General features: G+C 36.1%; 1 protein-coding gene across 6 annotated transcripts in view; it reads left to right on the top strand.

The window, feature by feature from the left end:
- Nucleotides 1–17,418, top strand: part of LOC127841335 (uncharacterized) — a 67,582-nt gene that overhangs the window by 15,532 nt on the left and 34,632 nt on the right. For all 6 annotated transcript variants that reach the window (XR_008030921.1, XR_008030922.1, XR_008030923.1 and 3 more), the window contains exon 3: nt 3,078–3,181. Coding sequence is in view for 3 of the 6 variants with exons in the window: in XM_052370067.1 (XP_052226027.1) it covers nt 3,078–3,181 (104 nt within the window). In the remaining 3 variants the exon portion in view is untranslated. The remainder of the gene's footprint in view (nt 1–3,077; nt 3,182–17,418) is intronic.

Consider the following 17,418-nt stretch of genomic DNA (forward strand, 5'->3'; position numbering starts at 1 on the left):
GGTTTGTTTATCCTGTTCCCAGGGCTTCATTGATTCAGTATTTTAAGTAATCCATCCAATCAGAAACAACCACGCATAGAACACTGACCAATGGGATTGATAACTGAGTTTCACGGGGTAGATGTTAGAGGGAAATAGGAGTTAGCGTTTAGACTTGGAGGCGTACAGATCGAGAAAGATACGATCATGTAGCAATCACAACATATTTGGATAACTGAAATATTAGTTAAATCAGTCATTAAATTGGACTAGAAACTGATATATGGTGTTGTTGAATATTTTATCCTATATTATGCAGAGAAACAAACATTAATAGAGAGGGACCGACTTGTCCCATGCGTGACACGAGAAAATGGTAGTTAATGCAAAACTCGTCATCTTGGCAATTCGCGCATGACGAGATATTGAATGATAGGCTACACACCGGTAATTTAAGAGTAATGAACATTGTTAGTAACGATGTGTCGTCCTTGAACTATGAACGATTACGGGACAGTATCATAGATATTGCTTTCATACTTGGAACACTCGCAAACTATCATAAGGGGACAGTAAAGGACAAGTTGCATAACTCTGGTTGTCATTTTTATGGAATTATGGCCCATTTTTGGCTTAGTAACATTGAATATATGGTTACATTTTGTGTTTAGATCCACTTTACTTCTAAAGTATCAAGGCTATTGCTTTTAAACTTTAAATACTTTCATGCTATCATGAGGGTACTGTACCTGGCAAGTTGAATTTTACCTTGACCGTTGAATGACCTTGACTCTCAAGGTCAAATTATTAAATTTTGCTAAAATTGCCATAACTTCTTTATTTATGATTAGATTTGATTGATACTTTGACAAAACAACTCTTAGCTTACATACCACAATTGACTCCGTCCAAACCATCCCCAACGCCCCCCCGAATCCCCCCTCAATCTCCCCATTATTTTTTTATGTCCCCCACTATAGTAGTGGGCGACATATTGTTTTTGCCCTGTCTGTTGGTCTGTCTGTTGGTCTGTCTGTTTGCGCCAACTTTAACATTTTGCAATAACTTTTGCTATATTGAAGATAGCAACTTCATATTTGGCATGCATGTGTATCTCATGAAGCTGCACATTTTGAGTGGTGAAAGGTCAAGGTCAAGGTCATCCTTCAAGGTCAAAGGTCAAATATATGTGGCCAAAATCGCTCATTTTATGAATACTTTTGCAATATTGAAGATAGCAACTTGATATTTGGCATGCATGTGTATCTCATGGAGCTGCACATTTTGAGTCGTGAAAGGTCAAGGTCAAGGTCATCCTTTAAGGTCAGAGGTCAAATATATGTGGCCCAAATCGCTTATTTTATAAATACTTTTGCAATATTGAAGATAGCAACTTGATATTTGGCATGCATGTGCATCTCATGGAGCTGCACATTTTGAGTGGTGAAAGGTCAAGGTCATCCTTCAAGGTCAGAGGTCAAATATATGTAGCCCAAATCGCTTATTTTATGAATACTTTTGCAATATTGAAGATAGCAACTTGATATTTGGCATGCATGTGTATCTCATGGAGCTGCACATTTTGAGTGGTGAAAGGTCAAGGTCATCCTTCACAAGGTCAAGGTCATCCTACAAGGTCAAACATCATATAGGGGGACATAGTGTTTCACAAACACATCTTGTTTAAATTAAAGATCATCTTATAAATGACCACCACACCCTCAAACTATACCCACCACCCCAACCCCAAAAAATTAATTTTTATGCCCCCCGGTAGGGTGGCCTATAGCAGTTGAACTGTCCGTCAGTGTCAGTCAGTCTAGTCTGTCTGTCCGTCCTAAAAAAACTTTAACATTGGCCATAACTTTTTCACGTTTTAAGATAGCAACTTGATATTCGGCATGCATGTGTATCTGATGGAGCTGCAAATTTTGAGTGGTGAAAGGTCAAGGTCATCCTTCAAGGTCAAATGTCAAATTTATGGTGTCTGTCTGTCAAAAACTTTTACATTGGCCATAACTTTTTCAATATTGAAGATAGCAACTTGATATTTGGCATGCATGTGTATCTCATGGATCTGAATATTTTGAGTGGTGAAAGGTGAAGGTCATCCTTCAATGTCGAATATATGGCGTCTGTCTGTCCGAAAACTTTAACATTGGCCATAACTTTTTTAATATTGAAGATAGCATCTTGATATTTGGCGTGCATGTGTATCTCATGAAGCTGCACATTTTGAGTGGTGGAAGTTCAAGGTCAAGGTCATCCTTCAAGGTTAAAAAAAATTAATTTCAAAGCTGCGTTCACATGAAGCTGCACATTTTGAGTGGTGGAAGTTCAAGGTTATCTTTAAAGGTCAAGGTCATTGTTCAAGGTTAAAGGTCAAACAATTTTTTTTTTAATTCAAAGCGGCGTTATCATGAAGCTGCACAGTTTGAGTGGTGGAAGTTCAAGGTCAAGGTCATCCTTCAAGGATAAAAAAAATAAAATCAAAGCGGCGTTCTCATGAAGCTGCACATTGTGAGTGGTGGAAGTTCAAGGTCAAGGTCATCCTTCAAGGTCAAAGGTCAAATATTTTTTTAATTCAAAGCGGCGTTCTCATGAAGTTGCACATTTTGAGTGGTGGAAGTTCAAGGTCAAGGTCATTCTTCAAGGTCAAGGTCATCCTTTAAGGTCAAAGGTCAAAAAAATAATAATTTGAAAGTGCGTTATCATGAAGCTGCACATTTTGAGTGGTGGAAGTTCAAGGTCAGGGTCATCCTTCAAGGTTAAGGTCATCCTTCAAGGTCAAATTCAAAAAAAAAATATTTCAAAGCGGCCTTCTCATAAAGCTGCACATTTTGAGTAGTGCAAGTTCGAGTTTATTTTTTTGAAATACCGTCCATCCATCCCACCCGAGAACACCCCCCCCCCCCTCCCAAAAAAAATTGTAATTTTTTTTTGCATTTTTTTGCATTTTTGGAAGATAATGTAATAAATGACCACACCCCCACACTATACACCCCTCTCCACTCCACCCCTCCCTCCTTTGTGATAGAAATTGAGATAGGTCCCTACACCTTTAAAAAGAAAATAGATGAGTGCTCTTGTTTCTTCAGGCAATGCCCAGTATGTCAGATGCCATTTACCTTGTTGTCTAAAATCGAAACACCCAGCTGGCACATAGACCAGTGTTTGATGGAACCAAATGCCGCACATCCAGGTGAGTGTAGATTACTGCATCTGTTTACTGCACAGGTGAGTGTTAATTGTACTGTACATGGAAGTGAATGTAGTGTTACAGACATCGGTTAGCCTTATTTGTAAAGAGTTAGACACTCGCTCATACACAATGACAAGAGTTAGGAGCATTGTCGCAAAGGATGTCGCAAAGTCGTTTGCATTGAACATCTGAGTCCAAAAATGACAAGAGTTAGAAAAAATTGCTTTAATAGTGTTTCACGGTGCAAGCAGTCAATAAACCGTAATTTATTCACAAGAAAAATTACAAGAGTTAGAAAGAAATACGTACTTTAACTGTGTTTTAGGTCACGAGCGGTCAATATACTTTATATATTTACATGCAAAATGACAAGAGTTAGAAAAAAACCTGTCGTTTGCATTGAACATCTGAGTCCAAAAATGACAAGAGTTGGAAAAAATTGCTTTAATAGTGTTTCATGGTGCAAGCAGTCAATAAACTGTAATTTATTCACAGGAAAAATGACAAGAGTTAGAAAGAAACACGTGCTTTAACTGTGTTTTAGGTCACGAGCGGTCAATATACTTTATATAATTACGGTACATGCAAAATGACAAGAGTTAGAAAAAAACCTGTCGTTTGCATTGAACATCTGAGTCCAAAAATGATAAGAGTTAAAAAAATTGCTTTAATAGTGTTTCACGGTGCAAGCAGTCAATAAACCTTAATTTATTCGCAAGAAAAATTACAAGATTTAGAAAGAAACACGTGCTTTAACTGTGTTTTAGGTCACGAGCGGTCTTTATACTTTATATATTTACATGCAAAATGACAAGAGTTAGAAAAAAACCTGTCGTTTGCATTGAACATCTGAGTCCAAAAATGACAAGAGTTAGAAAAAATTGCTTTAATAGTGTTTCACGAGGCCAGCAGTCAATTTACTTCATTTTTTCAAATGCAAAATGACAAGAGTTAGAAGAAACATATCGTTTAATTGTGTTTCACGAGGCCAGCAGTCAATTTACTTCAACTCAAAATGACAAGAGCTAGAAAAACACATGCTTTAATTGTGTTTCACGAGGCCAGCAGTCAATATACTTCATTTATTCACATGCAAAATGACAAGAGCTAGAAAAAGAACATGCTTTAATTGTGTTTCACGGTGCCAGCAGTCAATATACTTCATTTATTCAATATACATCATTTATTCACATGCACAATGACAAGAGCTAGAAAAAACACATGCTTTAATTGTGTTTCACGGTGCCAGCAGTCAATAATACTTCATTTATTCATATTCAAAATGATAAGAGTTAGAAAAAACACATGCCTTAATTGTGTTTTACGGTGCCAGCAGTCAATATACTAGTACTTCATTTATTCACATGCACAATGACAAGAGCTTGAAAAAACACGTGCTTTAATTGTGTTGAACGAGGCCAGCAGTCAATATACTTCATTTATTTACATGCAAAATGACAAGAGTTAGAAAAAAACATATCATTTAATTGTGTTTCACGAGGCCAGCAGTCAATTTACTTCATTTATTCAAATGCAAAATGACAAGACCTAGAAAAAACATATCGTTTAATTGTGTTTTAGGCCACGAGCAGTCAATATACTTCATATATATATATATATATATATATATATATATATATATATATATATATATATATATATACATGCAAAATGACAAGAGTTAGGTAAAACACATGCTTTAATTGTGTTTTACGAGGCCAGCAATCAATATACTTCATTCATTCACATGCAAAATGACAAGAGCTAGAAAAATCACATGCCGGTAGGCGGTGACCCCAGCTTTATTTGAGTATGTTTGCATGTTGTTTTGTATTGTGCAATGCTGTTTTTTTATCGTGCAGTGCGGTTTTGGCCATTGGTCACTTGCGATAAATAAAGGACCACATGCTAGTGTATAATGAGAGAGCAATACTGCAATAGTTTCAATAATATACAATATAATTGAGGGTCGCGGTAGTGTAATGGATTTGGTGTCCGCCTAGCGATCGGGAGTTCGTGGGTATGATCCCTACTCGGAAAGTGTTCTCATTATCTCCTCCATAGATACCAAGTACTAGTTCTTCCCAGGAAACGGACTCGAGTGTCACAATAAACCTAAGGCTTTTGATGTAATCGAGCTAAAATAAATAGGCTTACACTAGTTAAAACATTAACTAATGTAATTGATATCATTGGGCAAATGTTTGAAGCTGTTTCACGATGGAAATAATTAGTTAGCTTTAATTATGCCTTTGAGAGCAAAGTTAAATAGTTATGTTTCGGTCGTCCTAAAGGTAATGACGTAATGCATTTTCGGTCATATTATGTACCGTAGTGATGTTACACATACTGATACATGTAGGGGAATGTTGCAAAAACTGAATATAAAATTGTTCAAATTGATCTTACTTAAGTTAACGTACACAAACTTCTCAATGTTTTATTATTTATTCGGTTACAAATCATCCGATCATTATGTTTTACAAAATTGCAATAAGTGAGAAAATACGTTTTAAATGTTTAAAAGACATACTCATAAATACATACTCAAGACACAACAGTGATTCACTATAGCAAACATATATGAATAATTTATTTATAGATCTTTAATTATACAAAAACAATACATAATACAAAAGGCTGTCACATACAAGTAATGCTCGAGGAGTGGGCTTTGTCACAGATATTGGCTATACAAGTTAAAACTGGTTGGAATATGAAACATATATGTAAGGGCTTTTTTATCATCACAATACAATAAAGCTACCTTTGCAATTCAGTAGAAACGAAAGTTTGTATGAATATTGCAAAAAAAATTCATAGACAAATAACTCGTGAAAAAAATCATTGAACTAACAATATTTGACGTTATGCTTACATGTACATGTATTTCTTGATACTTAAATTCCAATTTGGTATTAGCAACTTTATTTCCGTTTTAGTTCGCACATGTTTTTAAACACTGCGTACCCACCTATTTTAATTGAACATTTACTTAATTATACAGCTTACCTTTAGCTCTGTTAATTGTATATTTATAAATGTTATTATACATGTATTTAACTCACGTTCATACAGTATTCTTTTATGTTTGATATATGTGGCATAAAAAATCATCAATCTGTGAACACACTCCTTTAAATGTCATTAACAAATTTCAGACCCTCACTGCAACACAAAAAAGATTCAGACCCTCACTGCAACAACTAACTACCTCTACCACAATTTTCTAAAATTCGTCATGCACAGTTCTTAAATTAATTCGAAATTTACACAACAAAAGACCAATAACCATACACAAACACCAATAACAAACAGTAATAGAAAATACATATGCAGGACCGTGGGAGAAACAAACACAATTTCAGATTTGTATTGTAAACATTCCTGAATTAAAATGTAATTTGTCTTTCAAGCGTATGATCTTATAGTTGAATGTTACACATTCTGCAACAAGTATCCACGTCTTTGCTGTTTTCACTGTAATCCTTTTACTTCTATGTTGGCATATATCTTATCTACAATAGAAGTTCCTAGTTTCCTTCCATTTCCTTGCTATAGTGTGAAGATGTAATTTGTTTATCCAAGAAATCCAAAAGAGACTAATATTCCCAGTATCCTGACTATACAGTAATAGTGTCCTTATGTCTATTAGTGATTCCTAGTATCCTTCTATCTTGGTTTCATGTTTTCCATTCTTCTATCTTTTGGTTTTTCATACTTTAACACCAAGTTAAATATGTCCTTGCAAAGTGGCGCTTACTTGTCACCTTCTGGCTGCAGCATCTATTCTGTCATCATTGTTAGTTGGTAAATTAGGCGTTGATGTATCTCATTTACTGTGAATTCGAGTATTGGTCTGCTTCTGTATTTTCATTTTATTATGCCACCCTTCGAAGAAGAGGGGGTATATTGCTTTGCTCATGTCGGTCTGTCGGTCGGTCTGTCGGTCGGTCCGTCCACCAGGTGGTTGTCAGACGATAACTCAAGAACGCTTGGGCCTAGGATCATGAAACTTCATAGGTACATTGATCATGACTCGCAGATGACCCCTATTGATTTTGAGGTCTCTAGGTCAAAGGTCAAGGTCACGGTGACCAGAAATAGTAAAATGGTTTTCGGATGATAACTCAAGAACGCATACGCCTAGGATCATGAAACTTCATAGGTAGATTGATCATGACTTACAGATTACCCCTATTGATTTTGAGGTCACTAGGTCAAAGGTCAAGGTCACGGTGACCCGTAATAGTAAAATGATTTTCGGATGAAAACTCAAGAACGCTTTTGCCTAGGATCATGACACTTCATAGGTACATTGATCGTGACCCGCAGATGACCCCTATTGATTTTCAGGTCACTAGGTCAAAGGTCAAGGTCAAAGGACAAAAATCTTATTCACACAATAGCTGCCACTACAACGGACAGCCCATATGGGGGGCATGCATGTTTTACAAACAGTCCTTGTTGGTATTCTGATTATCCTCCTTGCATCCTCCTCCTGTGATTATCCTCCTTGCATCCTCCTCCTGTGATTATGCTCCTTGCATCCTCCTCCTGTGAATATCGTTCTTGCATCCTCCTCCTGTGATTATCCTCCTTGCATCCTCCTCCTGTGATTATGCTCCTTGCATCCTCCTCCTGTGATTATGCTCCTTGCATCCTCCTCCTGTGATTATCCTCCTTGCATCCTCCTCCTGTGATTATCCTCCTTGCATCCTCCTCCTGTGATTATGCTCCTTGCATCCTCCTCCTGTGAATAGGGTTCTTGCATCCTCCTCCTGTGATTATCCTCCTTGCATCCTCCTCCTGTGATTATCCTCCTTGCATCCCCCTCCTGTGATTATCCTCCTTGCATCCTCCTCCTGTGATTATGCTCCTTGCATCCTCCTCCTGTGATTATCCTCCTTGCATCCTCCTCCTGTGATTATCCTCCTTGCATCCTCCTCCTGTGATTATGCTCCTTGCATCCTCCTCCTGTGATTATCCTCCTTGCATTTTATTTCACCCATTTAGCAGTTGAAACTGAATGTGTAAATCAACAAGAAACATTGAATCCAAAGACAAAACTATAAATTGCATTATAAACACAGCAAAAAAAACTCCTTTTCTTCTTTTTTTCTCAGGAAAACAACATCTCCAGCATTGTCTTGTTTCCATCTATTCAGCTGTTTCAACAGATCAAACACAATACATGTACAATTACAATATGAAGATTTCAACAGACTTGCATTTACATAACAGCAGCCACAATTACCTTAGGCTGGTTGTAATGAAGTGCAAATCTGCTTATTGATCACTTCACATTCACTGAAAATTCAATCTGAACACACACAGAAGTGTTGTTTTCAATGCCGAGTGTGGTACATCATTTTAACAACTTCGGTATTATTAAAAGAAACATTGTAAATGTCTACTGGACAATGTTTTATACAATTATCCTCCTTGCATTCTCATCCTGTGATTATCCTCCTTGCATCCCCCTCCTGCGATTATCCTCCTTGCATCCTCCTCCTGAGATTATCGTCCTCCTGTGATTATCCTCTTCCTGTGATTATCCTCCTTGCATCCTCCTCCTGTGATTATCCTCCTTGCATTTTAACACACAATACATGTATGATTACAATATGATGATAACAACAGACTTGCATTTACATAACAGCAGCCACAATTACCTTAGGCTGGTTGTAATGAAGTGCAAATCTGCTTATTGATCACTTCCACATTCACTGAAATTCAATCTGAACACACATAGAAGTGTTGTTTTCATTGCTGAGTGTCGTACATCATTCATTTGCCAAAAGCCATGCATCGCTCAAAGTGATTGAACATTTGAAACAACTGCATCGCAATGGGCATTCACAATCTTCATCCACCATTGGTTCACTGTAGTTTTAATGATGCAGAAGAAAAAATGTCAGTACTTTAACAAGAGGTCAGGGGACATGGGTCGCTCACAATGCAAATTTCGGAAAAGAAAGAAAGATGTTTACTATATACATTTAAGGAACACACATTGGTCTCATGGCAGGGTATATTTTAACAACTGAGGCATTATTAAAAGAAACATTGTAAATGTCTACTGGACAATGTTTTATACAAAATATACATGCTTTAGGCCTTAGGGCTATGGAGAATTTTTAAATATTTGCAATTGACATATTGGAAAAACACATTTGCTCCCAGGACGGGGCTTATTTTTACCCCTGGAGCATCATTGGAACTTGGTAGAGGTCCACAAGACAATGTTGATTTCACAGTCAGTAACAAAATCCTACACTTATAAAGCATTCAAGATTTGTGTCATCGTCTATGCTTGCCTGTTTCATTTTCTCTGTCTTTCGCATGTGGTTCCGAATCGTGGTACGATTTTGGAAAAAACCTCTTGCTTGTTGGTGCTGGTGTAACATTTTCTGTTTCCATAACATGACTTCAGAGGCGCCGCTCCATTTCGTCTGTGTCTGACACCCCTTCGTCGACCAATTCATTTATCTTATGAACAAGTCCCGGTCAATATTTTGACTCAGGCCTGAAGACTGAATATTAAATACAAACCGATAAATATATAAACACAAAATGACAAAATATTAGTTGCCAACCTTAGACTCCTAAGTGTATAGTGCAAGTAGGGTGGGGCAAAATTTGATGTTAGGGACAATAATGGTAAAGGTCCACCAGACGGTGTTTCATGCCAACAAGCCATGCTCTAGGCCTTGCGGTTTCAGGACACATAGCATTTTTACAGTTGGTATTAAGTATATATGGTTATTCAAAAATTGTATCTGATTACAGATCTGTCCTGGTTCAATGAAATGGGACCTATGTTTTTTAAATGGACTGGAACCATTTTCAAACTTAACCAATATATAATTAATTATTCAACTTTAATCATAAAACAAACATTTTCACTTGTAAACCTTTTTTTTTTCATTGTTTTATGTGTTTACAAGGCATATAGTGATGAAGGATAATGCACGAAGCACAACAGATAAAGATCTCAATCACATAAGCTCACCATGAGCATTTAAGTGTACAGGTAAGGTTAAAAGGGCAATAAACAAAAATATATATCAACTTATTGAATGCCATTTGCAAGCCTGACATAAATTTGTTAACACACAAGAAACTTTACATTTATATTTAAGTAGCGTCTCAAACAAAAACACAGGGGTCAAAAACACAGGGGTCAAAAACACAGGGGTTCTTAGGGAGTTCTAGTTCATTAAAATTTGGGCCATACAAAGTTGGTTTAATTAATGTTTTGCCTTCTTATGAGTACTGATTGATTGATTGATTGATTTATTTCGGTATGAAATACACATACATGGACATTTAAAACAACATGTATAATACAGAATAGTAGAACACATGAGAATAAATAAACCATGACATGCACACCAAACACCAAGGATAACACAAAAAAGAGCGACTCTTATTTCCATTGTGGTCCTTTGTGCTGGTGGCATGACATAGAGAGCTTTTAACTAACAAAAAGTAGTTATTACACTTTGACCTTAAAATAAAGTTCATATGAGTACACATTGTTAAATGGAATGATATCACAGATAATTGGCCAAATTATATTATCACAGTACAAATCTATGTTTGGCATTTTGTATTCCCAGTAGGGAATAGACTATAAAGGAATATAAAGAAATATATTGATGGATTACAAAAAAGCTATAAAAAATACTTGAAATTAATACACAAACTTTCACATAACGCAATGTCCTTAAAACCTAAAAAAGAATTGAATATCAATTAAAGGAAAGCTGATAAAAACAATATCACATCTTCAGCAATTAAAATAATATTAAATGACTAGATCAAGATGAACTGATTAAAATATTCCTATACCGAAACAAAAACGATACATAGATAATAATGATATAAACATGGTATAATTATAAACTGTCCATCAGGTATTTCTTAACTGCTATTTTGAATGAAGGTAATCTTCTTATACCGGATATGTCAGCAGGTAGGCTGTTCCACAAGGAGCAACCAAGAGAGCAAAAGGACTTGGAACCAAAACCTTTGACCTTTGGAATTGCAAAAGCACCCCTACTACATGACCTTGTCTTATATGAATGGACAGAATCCTGGGGGATAAACGACTCTCCCATATAATCAGGAGCTAATCCATTTTTGACCTTGAAAACATGACAAAGGATAATCTGGTCAACACGTTTACTGCCAGGTAACCAATTAAGAGAGCGATAGTGTTGTGGACTTACATGTGACCTGGCGTCAAGATTAAGAGCAAACCTAATTAGCTTATTTTGAGTAACCTGAAGCTTATGTTTAAACACCTGAGTAAGACCGGGGTACCATATTGAACAGCAATAATCAAAGTGACATTGAATCAAGGACATAATAAGGAGCTTCTTGGTATGTTGGGTAAGGAAGTCCTTTTTATGATACAAGTATTTCAACCAGGCTTAGCCTTCTGCAAAACAGACCGTGCCATAGTATCGAAAGACAGAGATTGATCTATGGTAGCTTCAAGATATTTGACTGAAGAAGTTGGATTAATCACAGTGCCATTACAAGTAATATCAAGGGATGAATTTGACTTAAGTCTGCCAATCTATATCCGTGAACCACATTGTAGTATGCGATATTCCTTACTTATACACAAGTTGGGCAATGCTTTTCTTTCATAATAACAAAACACTAGTTATTAAATAATAAGAACTAATGTCAATTTCAGATGTTTTGAAATATACTTGATGGACAGGAATATTACCAGTAATACAGATTTTGATCACAATGCTTACAATGCCTGTTTCGTGATACTTGTGCTTTTCCAGGTCTGGTAGACACATGTAGTAGCAGCATGTATACACTCCTGTTGCAGCAAGGTCAAACAGGGATGCTGCCAGTTCTGCCTTAGTGTTATCCTGTATGGGCTAATATTTACACGAAAACTTTCCTTACACTTTTTTGTTTCATTTTGAATAATACATTGAGGTAAATCATTTATTAACCAGGTTTTCCGAAGGAAAAAACTGGTTATTAGATTGGCGAATGCGGGCTGGCTGGCGGGCTGGCTGGCTGGCGGGCGGGCGGAACAAGCTTGTCCGGGCCATAACTTTGTCGTTCATTGTGAGATTTTAAAATCATTTGGCACATTTGTTAACCATCATTAGACGGTGTGTCGCGCGAAAAAATTACGCCAATATCTCCCAAGGTCAAGGTCACACTTTGAGTTCAAAGGTAAAAAATAGCCATAAATGAGCTTGTCTGGGCTATAACTATGTCATTCATTATGAGATTTTAAAATCATTTGGCACATTTGTTCCCCATCATGGGACGGTGTGTCACACGAAAGAATCACGTCAAAATCTCCAATGTCAAGGTCGCCACGACTAAAAATAGATTTATTTTAAAACAAACTTACAAAGGGGGTTAATTTTGTTTGTTCATTTCAAAAGTTCAGTTTGAGTTGTCTCCCTTTATCAGATTTTTTTTCACAATGAAAACCTGGTTTTGTGACAATTTTGTCCCTTGTGCTATTAATTCTTTTGAACTTTTACAATTCCATACATTATTAATTTTAATAATAAAAATTCCACATGTACAAGAATAACTTAAATGTACCTGGAGTAAAACATAACTTTTAAGCTTTTTTATGGCTTGGTAAACATACTTTGAATGCATATTTGTACAAGTTATATTAAAACCACAACTACCAATAATTTATGTTTCCCTACAAATGCATTTACTATGCAATGTAGATTTGATTGCATCAATGTGTCTTCCATTTGTTAAGTGATGTCAATTTAGATTTGAATTTAAATAAAAAAGATTGCAATTGTTTGCAATAGGGATTTGCATACTTAGAATAGAAATCTCCTTTTATGTATATTTTCAAAAACTGGATCATTCAATTTATATGCCAATTTAGACAACAAAGTTTTAATAATAAGTTTCACTTTACAGAAAGTCTTCCAATCAGGCAAGTTTATTTTGTCTATATTCTCAAGGTACAACAAATTAGTGTTGGCAGCGCAAAATCTCTTGCACACCAGTAAAAAAACATTTGCCTCAGTAGTAGGTTCAGGGACATACATAAACAAACTGATATGATAATTATTCTTCTATTAGCTGAAAAAGTATCCACAATTATCATATGTTTGCATTCAATATTGAGTAAGTGTTGTTTGTTCCATATGTAACACTTTGCCGAAAATGAACAGACATTAAAACATACCTACGAGAGATGTGTTTGTCATAAACACAATGCCCCCTATTGCGCACCTTTGAAATTTATATATTTTTACCTTTGACCTTGAAAGATGACCTTAACCTTTCACCACTCAAAATGTGCAGTACCATGAGATACACATGCATGCCAAATATCAAGTTGCTATGATCAATATTGCAAAAAAAATCCACATTTTGAAACCTAAACGCAAAGTGTGACGTAATTTCAGAAGGACAGACAGAGAGTGCTTTCACTATGCTCACATTGGGTGCCCCAAAAAAAGCCATGTAAAATTTACAAATGCGCAATTAACAAATGTGAGTATTCCGAACAGATACATACATGACTGACAGGAAGCATAACTCCTTCTTTAATCAGCACCTTTGCTGGGCATCCCAATTTTTTTGTTTGCTGAGCACGACCACGCCCACCGTTGCTATATCCATGTTCCTTAAATCATGAAAAAAGATGGTAAGGATGGCCATATATCGCTCACATGACCTGCTTTTTTTACAGGATGGAACTACTGTAAAGGTAAACTAGATGATGCTTCATGCCTTCATGCCAAATAACTATGGTCAAGCCATTCTCATTTCGGAGAAAAATATGTGTTTTTTTTTAAGTTTTAACAAAATACAAATGAGAATAATTAAAAAGAATCTTGGTAGAGGTCAACTTGACTATCTTCCATAACAAATATCTATGTTTAAGGTTTCAGAGATTTTTTTAAGTTTTTACAATATACATATATGGGAAACACATTGGCCCACAGGTCTGGACTATGGAAATAATTGTAGCAATCTTGGTAGAGGAACACTAGACAATGATTAACCGGTATGCCAAATATACGAATATTTATGCTCTAGACCTTGTGGTTAAAGAACAGAAAAATTTCTAAGTATTACCACAAACACATATAAACGGAAGGACGGATGGACAGACGGACAATGCCAAAACAATATCAATCTGCCTTCACAGGGGGATAATAAAAAAAGGTGCTTCATGAAAATCTAAATATATTTGCACAACTTTGCTTCAGCTTATGTCGATAGTACAATACCTTTGGAGTTCTTGAATTATTGTTTGGTCGGTAATTTTTGCCATGATGACAAAAATACACCTTTAATCCAAGGCTTATAAACGGTTTCCCATTCAGCCACTGGACCCTTTTGTTGTTGTCAATATTTGAGCCTGATTCAATAACAAACAAGAACATATAAATAAATTGATTATGTTTCTACTATTACCATATGTTTGCTACATAACAAGCTATTACATGTACCTACTAAATGAAAAGGTTTGTTTATGTCTATAACTGATGTTCTAGTTAAGAGTAAGGGTGTCACGTTTACAGATTTTTCTAAACGTTTAAACGAAATGAAATAAACGAAACGTTACCGTTTAAACAGTATCCCTATGTCCGTTTTAAAATCATCACGCATCAGTGCCATCACTTCTTCAAACTGAAAGTAGTACTTATTTCCGGAAATTATATTTAGTGCATATCCCATTCGCACATGATGTCATACTAAAACCAACTGTTCTCATCGTTGTCTAACCAATGGGTTACAATTTGTCTACTTTACTTACATGCTGTAATATTTTGACATGAATGTGAATTATTAACCAACATTCCTTAAACAAGAGTAATCCAGTTTTAAATTTTTTAACGTTCTACTTATAACACGATGTTTATCAAAAGATGCATACTTAAATTTTAGTAAAATGTTCCTATACGGAGATTGTTTGCCATATCTCGAGAAATGATTGGCGATGAATAAACATCGTGAATAATTCCTCGGGCCAGCACGCGTTGAATGTTCAAGAGGATTTGGGGCATGCTCATGCAACAAAAGCCAGGAATTTCATGATTATGCGCGTTAAATATTCAAGAGGTCTAGTCCGTACATGGTGTATTGTTATGCTAACGGTATTGTGAATAAGGGCCATCTGGCGCACAGGATACAAATAGTTTTTAATACGAGTCTTTTTCAGCAGCGAGGGCCCTCTCTTCACTTTGGGGGATTGGGGCTGGGGCCCTTAGAGGGGGGAATTTTGCGTTGTTTTGGGCGAAAATGGGAAGATCTTTTCACCAACCATTGAGCACTTAAAATTGCGATATTTTAATATGATTTATATAAATAAACAACTAATCAAAGGTTAGTAGCACCATACCAGCAGGCAACATAGGTATAACATAAAAAAAAAATGGAAGGGGGATTTATAGCTGAAATAGGGGAAAAAAGTACACTTTTTTCATGGGGGAAGCCGCCGATATTCGGCAGTAAAAAATTCCAAACGAGGGCCCTGGCAGCTGTTAAAAAGCTTTGAAACGTCACAACGTAATGAATTAAAACGAATTTTATTGATATTGAGTGGCGTTTAAAGGTTAACTGTTTTTGTAAAGGTTTTTGAGCAAAACACAAAACGTGGCCGTTCAAACGTTTAAACGTGACACCCTTAGTTAAGAGTAGTAATTTTTTTATTAAATAATTAATGGCGATAACAAAAAAAGTAAACGATATATATGTTTCTTCTAACTCTTGTCATTTTTTATATGAATATATAAAGCATATTGAAGGCTGGTGACATAAAATACAAATAAAGCATGTGTTTTTTCTTACTCTTGTCATTTTGCATGCGAATAAATGAAGTATATTGACTTTCCCCGGACCCAACCTGTCCCCCCCCCTTTATCCCAGGGGTTCCAGATTGTTAAATATACACATATTGGGAATGGTTTGACTTTTCAACAAGGAATATTGACGAAAATAAACAGTTTGAAAAAATAACCTGTGTTAATGTATTATATAAACACAAGGTATAAAACGCACTATGTGCCTATTGACGAAAGATTGAGGAACACTGGACAAGACCGTTTTCATCAAGAACACTCAAGTTGCCATGCCTGTTTATAATACCTATAGATTTTTATGTCCCCCACTATAGTAGTGGGGGACATATTGTTTTTGCCCTGTCTGTTGGTCCGTTGGTCTGTTGGTTGGTTGGTTTGCGCCAACTTTAACATTTTGCAATAACTTTTGCAATATTGAAGATAGCAACTTGATATTTGGCATGCATGTGTATCTCATGGAGCTGCACATTTTGAGTGGTGGAAGGTCAAGGTCATCCTTCAAGGTCAGAGGTCAAATATATGTGGCCCAAATCGCTTATTTTATGAATACTTTTGCAATATTGAAGATAGCAACTTGATATTTGGCATGCATGTGTATCTCATGGAGCTGCACATTTTGAGTGGTGAAAGGTCAAGGTCATCCTTCAAGGTCAAATATATGGGTCAAAATTGCGCATGTAATGTCACTTCTGCAATATTGAAGCTAGCAATTTTATATTTGAAATGCGTGTGTATCTCAAGGAGCTGCACATTTTGAGTGGTGAAGGGTCAAGGTCAAGGTCATCCTACAAGGTCAAGCATCATATAGGGGGACATTGTGTTTAACAAACACATCTTGTTTAACTGCGTATTTTTGTCATTATTTATTGTTGAAAAGTCAAACCAAACACAATAGGTGTACATTTGACAATCTGGAAACCAAGGGGTAAGCTGGGGTGGGGGGTAGGGTCCTGGGGAAGGTTGGGTGGGGGAATTACTTATACTGCTGCTTTATCAGTGAATTATGCAATATTCTATCTTAATATCCACAGTATTTTGATAAATTATTAATATTAATAGGATTTCGGTATATCTACACACCGATTTAAACACACTTAACGCACATAGTTAAACTAACCCTAGTCATTTTTCATATTAATAATGTATTTTGACTGCTGGTGACCTACCAGTTCTTCTTTTGCCAAAGCCTTTGCTGCTGTAGCCAACAGCATACCTCGTATTTGTTTGTATTTCGTGGTCACGAAGGCTTTTTATGCATTCTTCAAGTGACCCAAAAAGCACGGTCACATCCTCGGCCATTTTGTAGTGGAACAGTTTTCGGTAACTCGCAGTCACAGAGAACGATTTGTGGTACACACAAATCTCTTGTCATCTACCGTTCTAACTCTTTAC

The sequence above is a fragment of the Dreissena polymorpha genome, chromosome 8, assembly GCF_020536995.1.
Source record: "Dreissena polymorpha isolate Duluth1 chromosome 8, UMN_Dpol_1.0, whole genome shotgun sequence".
Classification (NCBI taxonomy): Eukaryota; Metazoa; Mollusca; class Bivalvia; order Myida; family Dreissenidae; genus Dreissena; species Dreissena polymorpha.